Source organism: Microcebus murinus, chromosome 14, assembly GCF_040939455.1.
Source record: "Microcebus murinus isolate Inina chromosome 14, M.murinus_Inina_mat1.0, whole genome shotgun sequence".
NCBI classification, from domain to species: Eukaryota; Metazoa; Chordata; class Mammalia; order Primates; family Cheirogaleidae; genus Microcebus; species Microcebus murinus.
In genome coordinates this window covers 14,025,851-14,048,494 of record NC_134117.1, presented here as the reverse complement: position 1 = coordinate 14,048,494, position 22,644 = coordinate 14,025,851, and the positions used below count along the sequence as shown (strand labels likewise).

Genomic DNA, 22,644 nt, shown 5'->3' with positions numbered 1-22,644 from the left:
CTCATGTCTGGAATTTTGTTTTGAAAATTCAAAGTGGTTTGGCTTCTTTAAAGTCTAATATTTATTCTCTCAACTCAGTAAGATCACCAGACTCTCTTTGTGATCCCCCATTGTTTCCTGTGGCTAGGCCATTGCCTCTAGGCAGTGTGCTCAGACAATCATAGACCTTACTTTGTTTCTCTTTTCTTCAGACTCACAGTCTTATGCTATCACAGGATCACAGTCCTATGCTACTTGTTAACCAGTGTGTGTAAATCATTTTTCATATATTTTTTCTGGTTTTTGAATTGTTTATGTAGGAAATTCAGTGATTTCAACATTATTCATCATGGCCCAATCAAGAACTCTTGGTATATTTGGGGCATTTTTTGCTTTTGATTTTTAGAGTATTATCCTGAGTTACTTTGTATATTCATGTATCTGTTCTCACCACTGTCTTTTCTCTTTACTGACCTACTTTTGAATCAGCTATTTACTTTTTAATAAATTGGGAATATGATAAAGCACACTACCAAATTATAAACAAAATTCATGCATATGAAAATAATAATATACAATATGATAAGAAAATATGCTTTTTCTCTGAGGTGACCTATATTTTGTTTCTTTGATTGTTTACTGAAACCAACTGATTGCTTAAAGTATTTACATATTTCCAAATGCAAAAATAAGAATAATATGATAATGTGAATCATAATTAATCTTCCATTTCAAGTTTGTCTTTTGTTTATGAACAAAATTATTTCCTTAATTTTTCATCTAAAACTAGCATACCACTTGTGAATTTCTTGATTGAACTACCAAGGACTAAACTGGAGAAACCCATAGATATTAATAGCATGTAAGGATGTACATTTTGGTGTTAGATCTGTGTCATTGCTCTTATACTTCTAAAAAAATTTTTTTTTTGCTATTTGAGTAAAATATACTGTATTTTATGATAAATTGCTGATTACTATTAATAGTAAGTTAAACAAATATATTTTTCAAATAAACTTTTTATTTTGAGATAATTATAGATTCATTTACAGTTGTAAGAAATAGTAACAGAATGATTCTGTGTACTCTTTTCACAGTTTTTTTTTTTTTCGGTAGTAACATCTTGCAAAAATGTACAAAATCACAACCCTGGATATCAACATCAATCCTCTGATTTTATTCAAATTTTCCCAGTTTTATTTATATATATATATATATATACACACACACACACACATACATACACATGTGTGTGTATTTAGTTCTGTGCAGTTTTATGCAGTTTTACATGTGTTCTTTCATGTGTCTGCCACCACAGTTAAAATACAGAACAGTTCTTCCACCCCAAAGGTCCTTCATGTTGTCCTTTAAGACCACACTCACCTCCCTTCTACCTTAGCCCTTCTTGTACCTCAACCCAGGACAACTACCAGTTTGTTCTCCATTTCTATAATCTTGTAATTCCAAGAATATTGTATAAATGGGCCATTTACATTTAAGGTAATTTTGATATGCTAATGCCTAATTCTTATATTTTATTTGTTTTCTGTTTGTTTCCTGTTTCTTGTGCCTCTGTTTCTTTTCACTTGCTTCCTGTGGTTATGTGAATAATTTAAAAAATTTCATTTTGATTTACTTATAATGTTCTTGAGAGTATTTCTTTCTATACTTAGTGGTTTTTCTGGGTATTAAAATATACATATGAGACTTATCACAGCCTAGTGGCATCAACATTTTACCATCTCAAGTGAAGGGTGGAAACTTTGCTTTCATTTACATCACTCTATCTTCCCCATTTTTAAATATCATTGTCTTAAGTATAAGATGGTGTTATAATTTTTGTTTTCATCATCAAATATGATTTATAAATCTCATTAGAAGCAGTCTATTTTGTGTACTTATATTCATGCTCAATTTGTTGTTGTTACTTCTTTCCTCCAAGATTTCCTTCATTTCTCGTTGAAGAATTTCCTTATTTAGGGACAGACCAGCTAATGACAAATTCTTTTAGTTGTATTAATATATGAGTTTTTTTCTTTCTTAGTCTCTGAAGGATAGTTTCACTGGAGGTGTAATTCATATTTTATAGTTCTTTGTTTTTTCCCCCCAGCACTTGAAAAATGTTGTGCTACTTCCTTTATGTCTCTGTGGTTTCAGATGCAAAATCCACTGCTATTAAAATTGGTGTTTTCCTACAGGTCATGTGTCATTTTACTATGGATGCTGTCAAGACTTTTTCTTTGTCTTTAGTTATTAGAAGTTTAATTATGATGTGTATCGGCATGAATTTCTTTGGGTTTAACCTGTTTGGGGTTTGCTTAGTTTCTTGAATCTGTAGGTTTATGTATTATACAAAATATAGAAGTATTTGACTATCACTTGTTTAAATACTCTTTTAAATCCTACTCTCTTTTTCCTCTTATTCTGAGATTCTGATGATATGAATGTTGTTGTGTTGTTTGTTATTGTCCCAGATGTCCTTGAGTCTCTGTTCACTTTTTTCCAAGTCTATTTTCTCTGATTTTTAGAATGGATAAGTTTTATTGATCTAGCTTCAAGTTCAGAAGTTCTTTTCTCTGTCATCTTTCCTCTGCTGTTGAACCTATCTAGTCAGTTTTTGTTATTGTAGTTTTTTTCACTCACCCCACCCCCTGAGAATTTGTAATTGCTTATTGGAATATTTTTATCATGGCTCTTAAAAATTCTTATTATATAATTTCAACATCTGATTTATCAGTCAATCTTTTCTCATTCAAGTTGTGATTTTCCTATTCTTGGTATGCAGGTGTTTTTTGATTATATCTTGATATTTGGCTTTTATATTGGAAGTCTCTGGGTCTTATTTAAATCTTTTATTTTAGCAGGCAGTCATCTAGTTTGGGTTTAGCATTCAGGTCTTATGGTGAGATCTCTCTTTCCAGTCTTAAGCCTTGTAGGAAAGGGAAGTGCTTTCCCTGTGTGCTTATTATAAGTAGTGTTTGGTGGGTTCCTCTTGCTAGTGCTGCTAGGATCTCCTGGCATTGTCCATGGGACTCCTCAGGAGCCTACCCGAGTCATCTTTTTGTTTCCAGGTTGGGCGTAGGAAAATGCTGGATCATTGTAGCTAGATCTTCCCTCCCTTCTGTTGAGGGAGGAGATGTCATGAAACAACCATCCTCTAGTCCCTAGGGAGTTTTCCTTTCCTTTTATACCTTTCAGAATTATTCTTTGATTGTTTCTTGCACTATTTCTATACTCTATGAGGAGGAGCAGGGGGAAATCAGTTTACACTATCTTGTCCCACATACTGACTTTTAAACTTTTGATATGTTATTTAATTTTCTAACTTTAAAATTTTCAATTTCCTTAGTTGTAATGAAGTGATAGCAATAATGTACCCCTTAAATGAGATGAGGTATTTCCTGAGACATAGTATGTGTTCTATTAGATAATGATGCTGGTGATGTTTGCAACATTATTTATTGCATCATTATTTTTAAGAGCAAATTGAAACCAAAATGAATAACAATGTAGAGTTTAAGTTTTAAATTATGTATCATGAATACAGTGGAATTTAGCTACAATAAAGTAATAAATGGGACATGGAAGGGTGGTCCAAATGTTTTGTTAAGTGAAAAAACAGTTGCAAAATATTCTTGGGGAGTAAAAATATATATATATATACACACACACATATAAACATATATAGGTAAATCATGTACTTGTGTTTTGTATTTATATACTGAAATATTCAAAACTATAGGTTGAAAATAGTCTGAATATAACAAATTGTGAAAAATACCTCTAGACAGTGGGCTGGGGGAGAAAGTAACTTTCTCTTTTACATTATATACATTTTATTCAATATTTTTTGGCAAGGAGCAAGTTTTTCTTTGTTAAAACGATAATGAATAAAAATTTAAAAAATATTTAGTTCGGATATATATGTATAGATTTAATAAGTGGTTAAAGATATTAAACTATTTCTGATAAGTTATTATTTACTTAATTCTTCATTGAATCTGTGGTAGGAAATGAATCTCTTGTAGCTATAGGAAACAGAATGGGATTTAATACAGGCAATTAATCACAAAAGTGTTAAAAGGCCAAGGGGAAGGGATCACTTAGAAATCTGAAAGCTGCTATATGCCCAGGCTGCGGCCTTTGATCACATTTGCCACTAAGCTACTGAAGGTGCCAATTCTGCTACTGAGCAGGAGATACTCCTGCTAAGTGTTATTAATATAAAGCCACCACTGCCATTACCTACCATAATCACCTGCCTGTTCTTGCCACTAGAGACAAAAGCAGAATCTCTCCCCCTCTTGCCTTTTAATCTCATACTAGTACTTCTATTGGTGGAACCTAATAGTAACACAGTTGTCAGGAGAGTCTTGGAATTTAATTTTTAAGTTTTCTTCCTCAGCAATACAAAGGACTTTACCAAAGGGAAAGTGGGGCCTATAACCAAGAAATAAAGGACAGGCACAGTGCTAAAATTGTGTTCAGGCAATCTTAGGTTGTTAAGGGCAGTGCTTATATCATTTTTATTTTTATAATATCAGTGACTAACCCAGAGTCTGTCACAAAATATTTGTTAAATATTTTTTCAGGGTTATTTATGTAATGTATGTAAAAATAAATTTTTCCTTTTTTTTCTCTTGTACACACAAAATACTGACTTTTCAATATTTCAGAGTTTAATTTTATCTATAGATAAAATTGTTCATCTATGGAAGAAGTTGTTACTCAGCTTCAACCCCAGCACCTAACCTAACACATATTTAATAAGTGTATATTGATTAAAGGAATATTAGGTATAGTATATTTACTCATTAAAATGTATCATTAAAATTAATGTTTTGGTAGTTTTGGTGATATATGAGTTATATTTTAAATACTACTTGAAGTTCATAATTTATCTTCTTTCTGTTACAGCATCAAACACTTGGCTTGTTCCGGACACTAAAGGAGCTATTGTACAAGGTGGATATGGCCATACCAGTGTATATGATGAAATAACAAAGTCCATTTATGTTCATGGAGGCTACAAAGCATTACCAGGCAACAAATACGGATTGGTGGATGATCTTTATAAGTATGAAGTTAACACAAAAACTTGGTGAGTGTACAAAATAACACATTTTCTATGTTGTACCATTATTGTGAATGATCAATTTTAAAATGCTTTCTGATCTTGTAGAAATACTTACTTTATATGCATTATTTATCTTATAAGTGCAGATATAATGTTCATTTCAGATGAGGAATTTTGTTTACTAATATAACTTTGAGCTTAATATCATCTGTCCTGGAATTTGTTCATTTTTACACTCATATATTTATTGTCATTTGTAAATTTACAAAACATTTCTTCAGTTTCATCATCTAACTTCCTGTGAACTACAAAGCAAAGCTTATGATATTTAGGTAGATTTTCATTTTTTGTTGTTGTAAACAATGCAACATTGCACAGCTTGTACTCCTCTTCTTATGCACACATGCAAGAGTTTCTCTGGGTGTATACTTAAAAGTGACATTGTTGCTTCTGGGTGTATTCACATCCTCAACTTTATTACATGTTGCTGACTTGCTTTTCTGTATACTTCCACCAGCAGGGTATGAATGTCCCTGATTCTTCATGTTCTCACAAACACTTGATAATTGCAAGAATTTTTCTTTTGTCAATGTGATGGGTGTGAATAATATCTTACTGATATTTTAATGTGCATTTTCCTGATTACTATTATGAGGAAGCATTTTAATGTGTTCATTGCCACTGTTTCCTGTTAAATGAATTACTTATTCATATTTATAATATTCTCTTCATATTTGAAATATTATTAATATTTCTTTTATTGATTTTCTGAGTAATAAAAGTTTTGAAATAGAATTTTTGTTGTCCTCATTTCTCTTTGTAAAATCTGGGAAATAACTTTTTTGTTTGTTTGTTTTAAGACACTATACATTCCTTTAGACTTCTAGCATGAAGTTACTTTTTGTGTTTAAAGGAAATACATATTTTTCTACCAAATCATGATTTGTTCTACCCACTTCATTTTCAATTATATATGCTAAATTCTATTTTCTTTGATAAAAAGATGAAATTATAAGACTTTTTTTTCTTTTGGTGATTTTGTTAATTCTCATTTTAAAATTCTAATAAAATACAGTTTCATTATTTGTATTTTTATAAATACTAAAATAGATAAATCAATTCTTTATATAACTTATAAACTGCTTCTTATTTCCTATTTAATATTTCTAAATTTTTCTCTTTGACATTTTGTTATGTTACCAAGAAGAATTGTGGTATAATGATTAAGGTACTATCAGTCTGCTTCACATATTTTTCATATATTGTAAGTATTATATCATACAAAAAGAAGGAAGCAACATAATTCACAGTAATAATAATGAGTATAGCACATGGAGGAAGAATCTTAACAGAAGTGGATGGGTAAGAGAACAGAACTGGGTATTATTTGAATAGAGTCAAAACGAGAGATTTAGTTGTTGCTCACCACTTGAATGAAATTTTCTCAGGTATTACGTGTTTTTCTACCGGAAAACTTTGTATAGTGAAAGTTTGCATAGAAGAATATATTTATCAACTTTGGCAGTTTTAAAATGTAAACAACTGACATTGGATATTTATATCACATGAAAATTTAATTAAATAGTTGATAAATTATTTTGAGCACCTCATTATAAATATGTTGTAGATATGTATGATGATTTAATATTTTAATAGATCTTGAATTTTTTAAAAAAACACTAACTTATAAGTGAGCAAGCACTACGTTGATTTTTTCCTTAAAGTTTGTAGCATTATCCTTATCCTTAAAGTTTGTAGCATTCTTAAAGTTTTGATCATTTTTGTTACATTATTTGTCAGGTTTGGTATTCTGTATTGATTATACTGTGTTTATTTGTCAAATTTTATGCAATTTTAATATGTCACTATTATGCATCTATTATATAGACTGATTTTTTTTTAACCACTTCAGAACTGGTTTCATTTTTTAGTACATATGATATAAGTGGCCTACATAGATAGGCCACTTTGTTGAAATACTGGGAGATGTTTGTTTGGAGGAATTATTCTTTTTCAATGGTGAAATGAATTATTTTGGACTAACTTTCACTGAGAAAAATTACGAATTTTATCTATTTGAAGACAGTGAGGATTTATGAAGATTTAGGAGAGGTATAATGTCAAGTTATACGAGACTAGTATTTCATGCAATTTTTATCCTTGAAACAGCTAGAAATCCTGAAAATTGCCTGAGAAACTGACCGGTACTTTTGTCAGTCACTATGGAGGAACAAAATTGGATTTCCAGGTGTGCCAGGGAAGAGGAACCTTAGTACATTCTTAAGGATTGAGTCTGGTTCCTGAAGTCCTAAACCCTACTAGTGAGGATTAGCCCACCTGTGAAGAATCACAAACTTTTGTAAGATTGTGACCATCTGCCCATAGTCTAGCTAGATAGCAAAAGCAAAAGTAAATATCATTACAAAACCTCAAATTTTTTCTTCTATATATCATATGCAATATCTGTCATGAACTAAAGAAAATAGGTTTAGAAAAAGATAAAATATGAAAAACAACCTTAGAAATACACATATAAAATAATGAAGTTTTTTAGACACAAAATTTAAAATATTTATGATTGTATGCTCACAGAATCAAAATTTAAAGTAAAGAATATTAGCAGGGAACTGCAAACTCTTACTAAAGAATCAAATAGAAATTCTAAAACTGAAAAATACATTAAATGAATTAAGAATTCTTTAGGTGGGTTTAACAGCAGATTAGACATAGCTGAAGAGGAAATCAGTGAAATGGAAGATATGTTAGAAGGAAATATCCAGACTGACGAAATGAAAGAGAAAAGGATGAAAATTAAAAGAGAGAAAGAGGTACAAGGGAGATGTAGAAATTGTCTTATACACATGTAATTAATTGGAGTCCTAGAAGGAGAGGAGTGAGAGAATAATCTAGAGCACTATTTGAAATGGTAATGAATGATAAATTTTAAAAAGTTACCAAAGACCTTAAGGCTCAGATAGAGGAATTTCCATGAGCACCACAGTGCATAAGTATACATAAAGTCACACTTAGAGATATGATAGTAAAACTTATGAAACTAAAAACTTATGAAAACTAAAGCATGAAGAGAAAAAATTTAAAGTAGCTAGAGGAAAAAAAAGGCATATTTTCTTTAAAGGAGCAGCATTAAGACTGATGACTAATTTTTTAGTTGAAAAAGTCTAATCCAGCAAACATAAATGTTTTCAGGGAGCTTAAAGGCAATAATCATCAGCTTAAAATTCTACACTCAGTGAAATAGCCTTAAAATGTATGAAAAATGAGGATATTTTCAGAAAAACAGGAACTGAATTTAACAACAGACTTTCAATTGAGGAAATACAATTACAATAAATGCTTTTGAAGTAGCAGAAAAATGATCCCAGATACTCTATGGAATGTAGAGAAATGAAAGGGATAAATCTAAATGATTATTATAAAAACTATGATAATAGTAGAGGATTGAACATATACAAAATTTAAATGAGTAGCAATAATAGCACATAAGTCAGAAAGAGTGACAAATGAGTGTTAAAACATACTAAAATCCTTGTATCATGTGAGAATTGATAAAAAATTTATTAATATTACACAATAATAAAAGATTTATGTTGTAATCATTAGGTAACAACTAAAATAATAGTAAAGCACTGTGTATCTAAGAAACTAATAGGGAGAAAAATGAGCATAGTAAATAAAATAGTAAATGGTACTTACTGGATCTGGAAGAAGATAAGAAATGAATAGAAAAGGAACAAAGAATGGTGTGACAAATAGAAAGGAAATAGTAGGTTGATGTATTTCACTCCAAATATATCAATAATTACACTTAATGTAAGGAAATAAATATTCCACTTATACTAAATGTAAGAGATTAAATATTGTAATTAAAAGCCACAGGTTTTTGGATTGGATATGAAAATAAGACTTAGCTATCTGATGCTTAGAAAAATATACAGTAAATATTTAGAAAAGTTGAAAGTACAATGATAGAAGATATATCATGCAATCACTAAACAAAAGAAGGTTATTATAGTTATATACTAATACCAGACAAATAAGAATTTAAGTCAGGCATCTACCTGGGAAGATATAATAGTTCTGAACTTATATGTACCTTATAATACAATGTTAAAATAAAGAAAGAAAAAAATTGAAGATTAAAAGAGGACAGATAATAGTGAGATATTTTTAACTCATTTCTCTTGGTATGTGATACCAAGAGACCAAAAGACCAGTAAGGATGTAAAAGATTTGCACAGCATAATCAACAGTTTTGTCTTATTTGATATTTGAGAACATAGTACCTTATAACTGAAGCATATACATCATTTCCAAGTATAAAGGAACTTTTCCAGAATTTACCATATGCTGGGTTTTAATGCAACTCTCACCAAATATAAAAGGATTGAAATCATACAAATTAATTGACCACAGTGAAATGAATACAAAAGTAATGTTTTGGTGATTAAACAAAAGTAGTCAAAGCAACCTTAATATAGGAATTAATAAACTCTTTAAAAATAATTGGTCAAAGAAATTATACTGAAAATTAGAAAATATTTTGTACTGAATGATGATACATCAAAATATGTATGATGCAGCTAAGAGGGACATTTATAGCTTTAAGTGCATTCATTAGAAAAGAAAGCCTGAAAACCGGTAGTCTAAGCATCCTCTCAAGAAGATAAAGAACAGCAGATTAATCCCAAGAAAAGATAAAGAAATTAAGATATAATAAAGGAAAGGAATATTAGATAAGAGCACAAATTAATGTAATAGAGACAAACATATGACAGAGATAATCCATTAAGCCACCCCAAATCAATAAATTTGGTTGTTTATAAAGTGTAATAAAATAGATAAATCACCACCCAGACTAAGAAACAAAGATTATACTTAAATAACCCATATCTAGAATGAAAAGGAATATCACTATAGATTGTATGGACATTAAAAGTTAATAAGCATATGATAAGCAATTATATGACAATAAATTAAAAAATTATATAAACCATAATAAATTTCTAGAAAATAAAACCAAATTGGCACAAGAGACAGTTGGAATAATCTTATGTCAAAGAAATAATTTGTAATCGAAACCTTCTTGCCTTAAAACAAACAAACATACAAACAAATGAACAAATAAAAACAAAACAAAATAAGCTCTCCAATCCCAGGTTCATTTCACTGGTGAATTTTCCCATATGTTTAAGAAATAAGTATTTAAGGAAGAAATAATACCAATCTTTCACAAACTTTCAGAAAACAGAAATAATTAACTTGAGATTTATGAGGCCAGCATAACCTTGATATAAAAATATAAAAATGATATTATAGGTAAGGAAAATTATAGTGTCATCTTTTTCATGAACATATATGAAAAATATCAAGTGATTCTAGCAATTTATTAAAAGAATAATAGATCATTTGGATTCATTTTAAGAGTATGAGGTTAAAAATGATAAATATGGGTAATTAAAACATTAAGATAATTGAGAAGTAATGACCTGTAATCTTCTTAAAAGATGCAGAAAACAGGCCGGGCGCTGTGGCTCACGCCTGTAATCCTAGCTCTTGGGAGGCCGAGGCGGGCGGATTGCTCAAGGTCAGGAGTTCAAAACCAGCCTGAGCAAGAGCGAGACCCCGTCTCTACTATAAATAGAAAGAAATTAATTGGCCAACTGATATATATATAAAAAAAAAAAAAATTAGCCGGGCATGGTGGCACATGCCTGTAGACCCAGCTACTTGGGAGGCTGAGGCAGAAGGATCACTCGAGCCCAGGAGTTTGAGGTTGCTGTGAGCTAGGCTGACGCCACGGCACTCACTCTAGCCTGGACAACAAAGCGAGACTCTGTCTCAAAAAAAAAAAAATAAAATAAAATAAAATAAAATAAAAAAAAAAAAGATGCAGAAAACAGTTTAGATGAAATTTAACTTACAGTTATGAAAAAACTCTGGTGAACTAAGAATAAAAGCAAATTACTCATGTGGTAAAAGGTACAAAGAAACAGAAAACCTTTACTTTAAACATTATGGTGAAATGCCTTCTCTGTAAGGTTAGGAATGAAATAAGAGTGCCCACTATTATTCAACATTGTATTGGAGTTTCTATCCAGTGCAATAAGTCAATTAAAATAATAATATAATATAATATAGATATATGGGTTGTAATAGGTTGCTGCATATAAAGCCAGTATAAAAAAATCAATCAAATTAATTCTGTGTACCAGGAATAATTGAAAAATGATAATTTAAGAGCAGTATATATTACCATCAGAAGATCAATAACCGACTCAATAAATCTGATAACATGTGTAGGATCTTCACATAGAACACTATAAAATGTGAGAAATTAAAGAAGACCTAAATAACTAACAGACTAACTACATTGTGACAATTGTTTGGAAAAACTCAGTATTATAGAAATGCTGATTCTGCCCAAATTGATCTATAGACGTCATATAATCCCAAACAAAATTTTGGCAGATATTTTGCATTTGGAAATTGACAAGCTGATTCTAAAATGCATATGAAAATCAAAGGCCAACCATAGCTAAAAAAAATTTTAGATGAACAAAGCTGGAGGATTTCTCTACCAAATCTCATGACTTACGAAGCTACAATAATTAAGTGTTGTTGCAAAGATAGGGAAATAGACTATTGCAGCAAATAAGAATTCCATGGACAAACCTACATGTTTATGGACACTTAATCTATATCTATGACAAAGTTGGCCCTAAGAGCAGTTTTTTCAATAAATTATTTTGGGTCAATTGGATGTACCATTGGAAAAAGTGAATATTGAGCCCTACCTCACGTCATCCACAAAAATCAGTCTCAAATCAATGGTAGGTCTAAATGTGGAAGATAAAATAGTAAGTATTCTAATGTAGAAGATAACACAAGCAGTATCTTCATATCCATGAGTAAAGAAGGATTTCTTAAATAGTATTTTAGTAGTATTAATTTTAATAAAGGGAAAATGATAGGCTGAACTATATTTACATGTCTACAAATGTCAGTAAGAAGGTGAAAGGCAAGCCACAGTGTGGAAGATATTTGCAATGCATGAAACCAACAATGTACTCTCCTCATGAAAATATAGAGTACTATCAATCAATAAGAAAATGTCAGACAACTCAATAAAAAAATGGACAAGGGACTTGCACAGGTACTTCACAATAAAAGATATTAAAATAGCCAAACTACATAGTAGAGGTGTTCAACCTTATTAGTTACCAAAGCAATTTAAATTAAAATCACATTTGTGAGGTACCACTACACATCCACTCAAATTGCTAAATTTAAAAGACTGCAAGACCAAGTGTATGTAAACCAGTAGAGGTACTCTGTAAAACCCTTTGACAGTATTTGCTTAATTTGAATACACACACACATACAAAGGTAATGTATGTATCCTAGAAACTAGTAATTCTACTTCAAGTTATATAGCCAACAAATGCATATATGTGTGCATTACAGTTATATAGAAGAATATTCGTGGCAGTGTTATTTGTAATAGTCAATAATTGGAAACAAATGTAATGGATAAATTAATTGTATATTCATACAATGGAATGCTATCTCTTCATGAATCTATAAGTTTATATCTCACCAAAATAATGTTGACAAAATAAGGTAGATATAAAAGAAAACATAGTATATGATTTTACTTATATAAAGGTCAGTATTAGAAAAAACTAATCTATGATCTTAGAAGTTATGATGGGGAATGACATTGGCTGAGAATAATTGGGTAGTGATTTTGATGAGTAACAGGGAATCTTTGGGAATAGTTATGTGTTCATTTTGTGATAATTCATTGAACTATACAATTAAGATTTTTGTACTTTTGGTGTATATGTTATACTTCATAAAAATTTTTCTTAAAAATTGAAATCTGTGTTTGATTTGACTTCTGAGGTTTGATATTATATGCTAATATATGGCAATAATTTGACATACTAAAAGAAAGTCCATTTTTAATATATAGTTTCCAAAATACATTTTTATTGTCATTGTTGGAAAAGGATAGAGACATAACTGTTCAGAATATACCCAAAGTCATTGCTGGTATCCCACTACATCAGGAATGTTGGATCTGGTTTCTTTTCATTTAATGAGTAAGAGAAAATAAATATCCTTAACTTATAGGAGTTTCCATTTCACAGAAGTGATTCCTTTTATGGTGTTAGTATGTTTTATTGATTGATAGAAATTATTCTTTGCTAAGGGACTTCAACTTTCCTGTAATTATTTTGGGTATGAAGGCCGTTGTGCTCTTGATTTCTTAGCTTTGTTAAATGAGGCATCTCATAATATTCTTTGCATATATGTTTATGCAATGTACGATAGAAACTTTTGTTGTTCTATGTGAAGATTATTCTGTGAACATTGAGGCCTCAGATGTTCTTGATCTATTGTTCAGGTCTTTCCCTCTATTATTGTGTTCCTTTAGCCTGTGAAAAATCATAGTAAGTTTTAAGACATTAGGAATATATTAAACATTATAATTTACCACTTAACAGCTGTAATTATCAACTTGGTACTTTTTACCATTTTTTTCAAGTGAAAGAAAAAAGATTTCAATTATATCTCTAAAGATATTCAAAAGATAAATAGTCAATCTAATAGTAATGCTTTGGTGGTACTATGTTAATTTTGTACTTTAAAAAATCTTTGAAATCACATATATTTAAAAATATTTTTATAATGAGGCTACACCTGGCTATGTGAAATGGTTTCTTATAGCTTCAATTTGATATAATGTGAGTTATTTTTACAATAAAGTAGTCAAAACTATTTTATTAAGTTATTGGGTTTTTGCAATTTCTCTAAAAAATGTTGTCAGAGGTTTTGGAAAGCGATACAGGACAATTTTATACATATGTTAATAGTCATATTTCAGTAAGTACTGATGGACGTGCTATTCATCCTTACTTATTTCTTTGCATACTGAGTATATGAAATCTTTTCAATGAAACTTTTGTTGACTCTTTATCAAGTCCTGAGTTTGGAATAATCTTAAGTAATTCTCAGTAAGGGAAATCAATAATTTAAAATGTTATCATACATATTTATGTGGGAAATAATAGAAGTACACATATATATACACATAAGCACACACATATGTAGTAAAGAAGTAGTATAGCAGAGAGAGATTTATTAAAATGAATATAAAATGTTGATATAGGCTTAAAAGACTATTATCTTTATAAACATCATGATATGTTACAGGATTTGGAATTTTGGAATGTCTGGTTAAACTTCCATATTGACAATTTAAATAAATACTTACCTCTATAGCTTTACTTTCTAAGGTGATTTAAAATGTATAGCACTGTTTTTTAGTTCTCTTTTGTAAATTGGGAAATATTATGTATGGACAAAAGACTATATGAAAGCATACATATATAGTTTCAGAACCATAATAAAATGAACACCTTGCCCACCTGAGCCAAGAAAGAGGACATTATAATACCTTAGAAGTTCTCATGTGTCCCTCCCTGATGGTGCCTCCCTCTATTATTCCCCAAACAGGTAACCATTATTCTTAATATTGTGCTATTTCCTTGTTTTTCATTATAGGTTTGTTACCTTGCATACATATATTTGCAAGCAAATCATTCATTTAGTTTTTCTGTTTTTGAATTTTACATGTATTGTTTAACATTGCGTGCTTTCTTCAAGGATATTTTAAAAAGTCAACTTTATATTTTTGAGATATATTTTAATGGGGAGAGGCAAACAATAAAAATGGAAATAAGTAAAATGTATTTTAAATGATAATAAGTTTTATGGAGGAAAAATAAAGCATAGAAAGAGAGTAGGGAGTTTCAGGTTGTTGCATTTAAAAAGGGTGGCCAGAGAAGACCTCATTGAGAAAAAATTTGAGTAAAAGCTGAAGGAGGTAAGGGAGTGAGCTATGAAAATATCTGGTAGACAAGTGTTCTAGGAAGAGGGACAGCTTGTGTAAAAGCCTTGATATGGGAATAGGCTTGTCATTTGGAACCTAAGGGGCCAGTATAGCTCAGTGTCTTGGAGTAGGGTGAAGGAAGTGGCAGGAAATGACCTTATAGGGGTAGTTGGGAACCCTATTATGTAGGGTCTTAGAGATTATTATAAGTCTTTTACCTTGGTAAGGGTAGCCACTGAGGATTTTGAGCAGAAGTAAGACATGCTCTGACTTAGACTTTTACAGGAGCACTTTGGCTGCTGTGTTGTGATTATGATGTAAGAGCAAAAGCAGGAAGACAATTAAGGAAGCTATTTTATTTTATTTTTTTTTATTTTGGCATATTATGGGGGTACAGATTTTAAGGTTTCAATAAATGCCCGTTTCTCCCCCTCCCCCCAAAAGTCTGAGTCTCCATCATGACCATCCCCTAGATGGTGCATATCTCACTCATTATGTATGTATATACCCGCCCCCCGCCCACCTCCCACCTGCCCAATACCCTATTACTGTAGTACCTATGTGTCCACTTAGGTGCTACTCAGTTAATACCAGTTTGCTGGAGAATATATCTGGTGCTTGTTTTTCCATTCTTGGGATACTTCACTTAGTAGTATGGGTTCCAGCTCTAACCAGGAAAATAGAAGATGTGCTATATCACCATTGTTTCTTAGAGCTGAATAGTACTCCATGGTATACATATACCACATTTTATTAATCCATTCTTGGATTGATGGGCACTTGGGCTGTTTCCACAGCCTTGCAATTATGAATTGTGCTGCTATAAACATTCGAGTGCAGGTGTCTTTTTTGTAGAGTGTCATTGGATCATTTGGGTAGATGCCCAGCAATGGGATTGCTGGATCAAATGGTAGATTCACTTGTATCGCTTTAAGGTATCTCCATATTGCTTTCCACAGAGGTTGAACTAGTTTGCAGTCCCACCAGCAGTGTAGTAGTGTTCCTCTCTCTCCGCAACCACGCAAGCATTTGTTATTTGGAGATTTTTTGATAAAGGCCATTCTCACTGGGGTTAAGTGATATCTCATTGTGGTTTTGATTTGCATTTCCCTGATGATTAGGGATGTTGAGCATTTTTTCATATGTTTGTTGGCCATTCTTCTGTCTTGTTTAGAAAAGTTTCTGTTCAAGTCCTTTGCCCACTTTTTAATGGGGTTATTTGATTTTTTCTTCCTGATTTTCGTGAGTTCTAAGTTATTCTAGTTATCAGTCCCTTATCAGATGCATAGGATGCAAAAATTTTCTCTCATTCTGTAGGTTGTCTGTTTACTTTCATGACTATTTCTTTGGCTGTGCAGAAGCTTTGTAGTTTGATCATGTCCCATTTATTTATTTTTGTTGCTGCTGTGATTGCCTTTGGGGACTTCTTCATAAACTCTTTGCCCAGGCTGATGTCTAGGAGAGTGTTTCCAACTTTTTCCTCTAGAGTTCTAATAGTTTCATACCTTAGGTTTAAGTCTGTTATCCAGCGTGAGTTGGTTTTTGTGAGAGGTGAAAGGTGTGGGTCCTGTTTTAGCCTTCTGCAGGTGGCTATCCAGTTTTCCCAGCACCATTTATTGAAGAGGGATTCTTTTCCCCAGCATATGTTTTTGTCTGCTTTGTCAAAGATTAGATGGCTATATGAGGATGGTTTTATATCAGGATTCTCACATCTGTTCCACTGGTCAATATTCCTATTTTTGTGCCAATACCAGATTGATTTAATTACTACAGCTTTGTAGTATAGTTTGATATCTGGCATATTAATGCCTCCCATTTTGTTTTTGTTGCCTAGAATTGCTCTTGATATTCGGGGTCTTCTTTGGTTCCATATGAAGCGTAAAATTATTTTTCTATATCTGTGAAGAATGCTGATGGGATTTTAATAGGTATTGCATTGAATCTGTAGATCAGTTTGGGTAAAGCTTTTGACAAAATTCAACACCCTTTCATGATACGAACACTTAAGAAAATAGGCATAGAAGGGACATACCTAAAAATGATACAAGCCATATATGACAGACCCATAGCCAATATCATACTGAATGGGGAAAAATTGAAACATTCCCACTTAGAACTGGAACCAGACAAGGCTGCCCACTATCTCCACTTCTGTTCAACATAGTACTGGAAGTCTTGGCTACAGCAATCAGACAGGAAAATGGAATCAAAGGTATCCAAATAGGGGCAGAAGAGATCAAACTTTCACTGTTTGCTGATGATATGATATTGTATCTAGAAAACCCCAAAGATTCAACCAAGAAACTCCTGGAACTGATCAATGAATTTAGTAAAGTCTCAGGATACAAAATCAATACACAGAAATCAGAGGCATTCATATACGCCAACAACAATCTAATTGAGAACCAAATCAAAGACTCAATTCCCTTCACAATAGCAACAAAGAAATTAAAGTACCTAGGAATATACTTAACCAAGGACGTAAAAGACCTCTACAGGGAGAACTATGAAACACTGAGGAAGGAAATAGCAGAGGATGTAAACAGATGGAAATCCATATCATGCTCGTGGATCGGAAGGAAGCTATTTTAATAATCTAATGGTATCCAAGACCAAGGAGGCAATGTGGAGATGGTGACAATTGGTTGGATTGTATTTTCAAGGTAGAACCAAAAAGGATTGGATAAACTAAGGGATTTGATATAGAGTGAATGAGAGAGAGAGAGAGAGTGACAGAGAGAGAGCGAGTGAGCGAGCAGTGGAGGATAAAGCAGGCTTTTGGCCTGAAGACCTGAAAGCATTTGTTGGGGTAATGAATTTTGTGGGAGAAATAGATTTGGTGTGAGGAAACTTGGAAACTTGGCTTTAGACACATTTAATTAGAATTAAATGTGTCTAAAATATTTAATTAATGTCTAAAACTTTCACATAAAATTAGAAACTTAGCTTTACACACATTTAATTTGAAATGTATTACACTTCCTAGTGGATATATTAAATAGGAAACTGGATATAGGAGTTTCAGGATCTGAACACTAATTTTCTGGTTAGAGAGATGAGGAGAAACAATTAGAAAAGGAGACTGAGAATAAACAGTTAATGTGTTAGGAAGAAAACTAGGAGAGTGTAGTGTTCTGGAAGCCAAAAGCATATTTCAAAGGAGAGAGAAATTCTCAAAAGCTGCTGATAGGTAAAGTAATATGAAATTAAATAATGATCATGGGATCTGGAAATCTCATGTTTTTTGCTGACCTCGACGAGAGAAGTTTCAGTGAGTTGGTGGAGTGAAATTCTGATTGGCATGGGTTCAAATAAAAATGAGAGAAGAGGAGTTAGAGGAAAGTACTGGCAATTCTTCTGAGGAATTATAAGGGAAGAATATGAACAGAAATAGGGTACAAGTGGTAAGGGGTGTAGGACAAGAGAGAGGTTTTCTTTTTTTAAGTTTGGAGAAATAGTTATGTTTGTAGGCTGACAGGAAAGGTCAAGAATATGTAAAAAATAATGCAAGAATGAAAGGGAAGAATTTGCTAGAGAAAAACAAGTAGCAATGGGATCTAGTGAACAAGTAGTGAGGAAGGCGTTACTAAAAGGAGCATGGACATTTTATTCATAGGAACAGAGATGACGGCACATTATTAAATATGAATACAAATGAGGGTAAATGGGTAGAAGTGGAGACAGCTTGTGAAAATTCTGATTCTTTTTATTTTCTCGAAATAGGAAGTAAAGTCATCAGTTGAGAGTGAGAATGGGGACATTGGAGGTTTGAAGTTTGAAAAGAGAAGATGAAGTATGAAATCATTTAGGAGGGAAGAAGAGTAAATGGGTTAGGGAAATGTGGTAGGATAGTCGTCCAAATTGTTGTTCCTCATGAGAAACCTTTAATGTGCACATGTAGATTCTTTTTATATTTTCTATTCTATTGTGGATGGATATTTGAATTGTTGCCAAGTGTCGCTATTATGAGCAATTATAACACAAATGTTCTTATTTTGTCTTCTATTGTTTCATATACAAATTTGTTTAAGCTTTTTATTTAATAGTATAAATTCTTGGTCATAGGGAGTATCATACTCAATTTTGCTCAATTATATGCCAATGTCATTTTACTAATTTACACCTCTACCAGTGGTAAATGAGAGTTCCCATTTCTGTACAATCTCTCCAACATTTGGTGTTATTTCATTTTTAAAAATTTTTTGCCAATATGAAAAGTATGAAATGATGTCCCATTTTGGTTTTAGTTTGCATTTTCTTGATTACAAATGAGATAGAACATCTTTTCATGTTTATTGGCCTTCTGATAAGGACACCAGTGATTGGATTTAGGGCCTACACTAATCTAGTGTTAGATCCATATGATCTCATTTTAACTCAATTAAAATGTGACCTCATTTTAACTTAACTAATATCATTTGCAAAGACTCCATTTCCAACTAAGATCACATTTTGAAATCCTGGGTGGACATGAATTTTTGAGGACACTATTCATTCAACCAGTACAGTATATTTTTATTGCTTTTTCTGCTTATGACTTGATAGACAGAAAGGCAATTGATTTTATATTACTTTTATGCCTAATAGTTTGCTGTATTTTAGTAATTTATATGTAGGTATTTTTTCACAATAGATGATAAGATTATGTGCAAATAATGACAGTTTTGTTTCTTCCTTTCTGAGTCTTACAGCTTTATATTTTTCTTATCTTTTCATTTCAGCTACAACTTTTAGTTCAATGTTGAATAGAAGTGGTAATAATAGGGATCTTTATTCCTGAGTTTTAAAAAATTGCTTTCAGTGTTTCTTCAGTAAGAATCATGTTCACTGTGAGTTTTGTAGATATCACTAGAAAGAAAGTTCCCTTTTTTCTGGTTTGCTAAGGATTTATAGTATGAATCAATGTTGGATTTTATCAAAGATTGGGGAATGTTTATTTGATTTTTCTTCTAAACAATTTATTGTGGAAAATTATATTAATTTGGGTTGTTCTTAGCCCAACTTTGGTTAAATCAAACTTAGTCATAATGTATTACTAATTTTTTGATTTGCTAATATTTTGATAAGGATTTTTACATTTATGTTAATATGTTAAACACATGTTAAACATGTTAAACACATATTAAACATATTAACATGTTAAACACATGGTTTTTTAAAATTATTGATGTCAGCTCTTTGGTGTTAAGGTTATATTGGGCTCATAAAATGAGTTGGTGAGTAATTCTTCTTTTTTTACTCTGGAACATATGTATAAGATTTGAATTATTTTTCCTATTTTATAATAATAGCCTTTAAGTCAACTAGGTCTGACCTTTTCTTTATATGTAGAATTTTAATTACTGGATTCAATATAATGGTTATAAGAATATTCAGATGTTCTATTTGTTGCTGAGACAATTTTGATAAGGTATATTTTAAGGAATTTATCCATGAAATTGATTTCTTCAGTTAAATTTCTATCTAGATGTTCATAAAATTCTTAGAATGTTTTAATATCTGTAGCATCTGTAGTTATGTTCCTTTTAAATTAATTTTTAAATAATTTATTTATCTCTATCATCCATCTATCTCTCTATATGTCTACCTACTCATCTATTTTTTTTCCTAGACTAAGAGTGAGTTGCTGACAGGATGCCCTCTTAAGCCTAAATATTTTAAAATATATTTAATAAAAAACAAGGACATTCTCTTACAAAACTATAAGTATCAAATTTAGAAAATAACATAGGTAGAATATTATTATCTAATCTATAAACCTTATTTAATTTTTCTAATTGTATTAATATATTTTATAAAAATATAGCCTTTAAAATTTGTTGGATTTGATCTTAATACATTTTGTATCTTTATGCACATGTGAGATTGGCCTGTGATTTTCCCTTCTTATACTGTCCTTCTCAGATTTTTTTCCTCTTTTTTTATTTAATTTTTTAAAAATTTCAACCTATAATGGAGGTACAGATATTTAGGTTACGTATATTGCCCTTGCCCCAGCCGCATCAGAACTTCAAGCATGTCCATCCCCCAGATGGGTGCTCACTGCACCCATTATGTGTGTATATTCCCATTCCCTCCCCGTTCCCAAAAATCTGTCCGACACCTGATGAATGTTATTACTATATATGCACTTAAGTGTTGATCAGTTAATATCAATTTGATGGTGAGTACTTGTGGTGCTTGTTTTTGCATTCTTGGGATACTTCACTTAATAGAATGGGTTCCAGCTCTATCTAGGATAATATAGGAGGTGCTATATCAACATTGTTTTTTGTGGCTGAGTAGAACTCCATAACATACATATACCACATTTTATTAATCTACTCATGTATTGATGGGCACTTGGGTTGTTTCCACATCTTTGCAATTGTGAATCGTGTTACTATAAACATTCTAGTGCAGATGTCTTTTTTATAGAATGTCTTTTGTTCTTTTGGGTAGATGCCCAGTAATGGGATTGCTGGATCAAATGGTAATCTCTTTGAGATTATCTCCATATTGCATTCCACAGAGGTTGTACTAGTTTGCAGTCCCACCAGAAGTGTATGAGTGTTCCTATCTCTTCGCATCTACGCCAACATTTATTGTTTTGAAGTGTTTTTAATAAAGACCATTCTCACTGGGGATAAGTGATATCTCATTGTGGTTTTGATTTGCACTTCCCTGATGATTAGAGATGTTAGCATTTTTTCATGTTTGTTAGGCATTATTCTGTCTTCTTTTGAAAAGTTTCTGTTCATGTCCTTTGCTCACTTTTTGATAGGGTTGTTTGATTTTTTTTCTTGCTGATTTTCCTGAGTTCTATCTAGATTCTAGTTATCAGTCCTTTGTCAGATATATAAAATGCGGATATTTTCTCCCATTCTGTAGGTCGTCTCTCTGCTTTCATGACAGTCTCCTCGGCTGTGCAGAAGCTTTTTAATTTGATCAGGTCCCATTTATTTATTTTTGTTGTTGCTGTGATTGCCTTGCCCATAAATTCTTTGCTTAGACCAATGTCTATAAGAGTTTTTTTTTTTCTTTGCCAAGTTTGGGTATCTTTTCCTGATCAAGGATCATATCTGGGATAATGTACACATTTAATTGTCATATAATTTTAGTCTCCTTTAATTTGGAACAGTCTAAATCTTTCATTTGAAGCATATACTCAGTTTGGGTTTGTCTGATGTTTCCTCATGATTAGATTCAAGTTTTGCTTCTTTGGTAGGAATACTAAAATGTTGTGTCTTTCTCCTATGACTGATGAAGTTAAATTTTTTTGAAAGAACTTTTTTCTTTGAGATAAAAATTCATATAATTCTCAATTTTAACTTTTTAAAAAAATTACAATCCACTGGATTTTAGTATATTCGTAATGTTGTTATAAGTATTGCCACTAATGCCAGAATATTTCCGTCACCCCCCAAAAAAATTCATACCTTCTTAATCTCCCTCCATTTCCTGCCAACTGCTAATTTACTTTCTGCCTTTCTATGGATTTGTCTCATCTGGATATTTTGTATGCATGGAATTTTACAATAATGAATGGCCTTTTGTATGTGGCTTCTTTCACTTATAATATTTTCAAAGTTCATTCATGTTATGGCATATAACAGTACTTAATCCTTTTTGTTATGGCTAAATAATATTCCATTATTTCAATATACCACATTTTCTTTATCCATTCGTC

At 31.5% G+C, this 22,644-nt stretch overlaps 1 protein-coding gene across 2 annotated transcripts in view; it reads left to right on the top strand.

The window, feature by feature from the left end:
• ATRNL1 (attractin like 1) overlaps positions 1–22,644 on the top strand; it is a 615,535-nt gene that overhangs the window by 102,519 nt on the left and 490,372 nt on the right. For both annotated transcript variants that reach the window (XM_012772753.2, XM_012772758.3), the window contains exon 9: positions 4,897–5,080. In XM_012772753.2, coding sequence (XP_012628207.1) covers positions 4,897–5,080 — 184 coding nt within the window. The remainder of the gene's footprint in view (positions 1–4,896; positions 5,081–22,644) is intronic.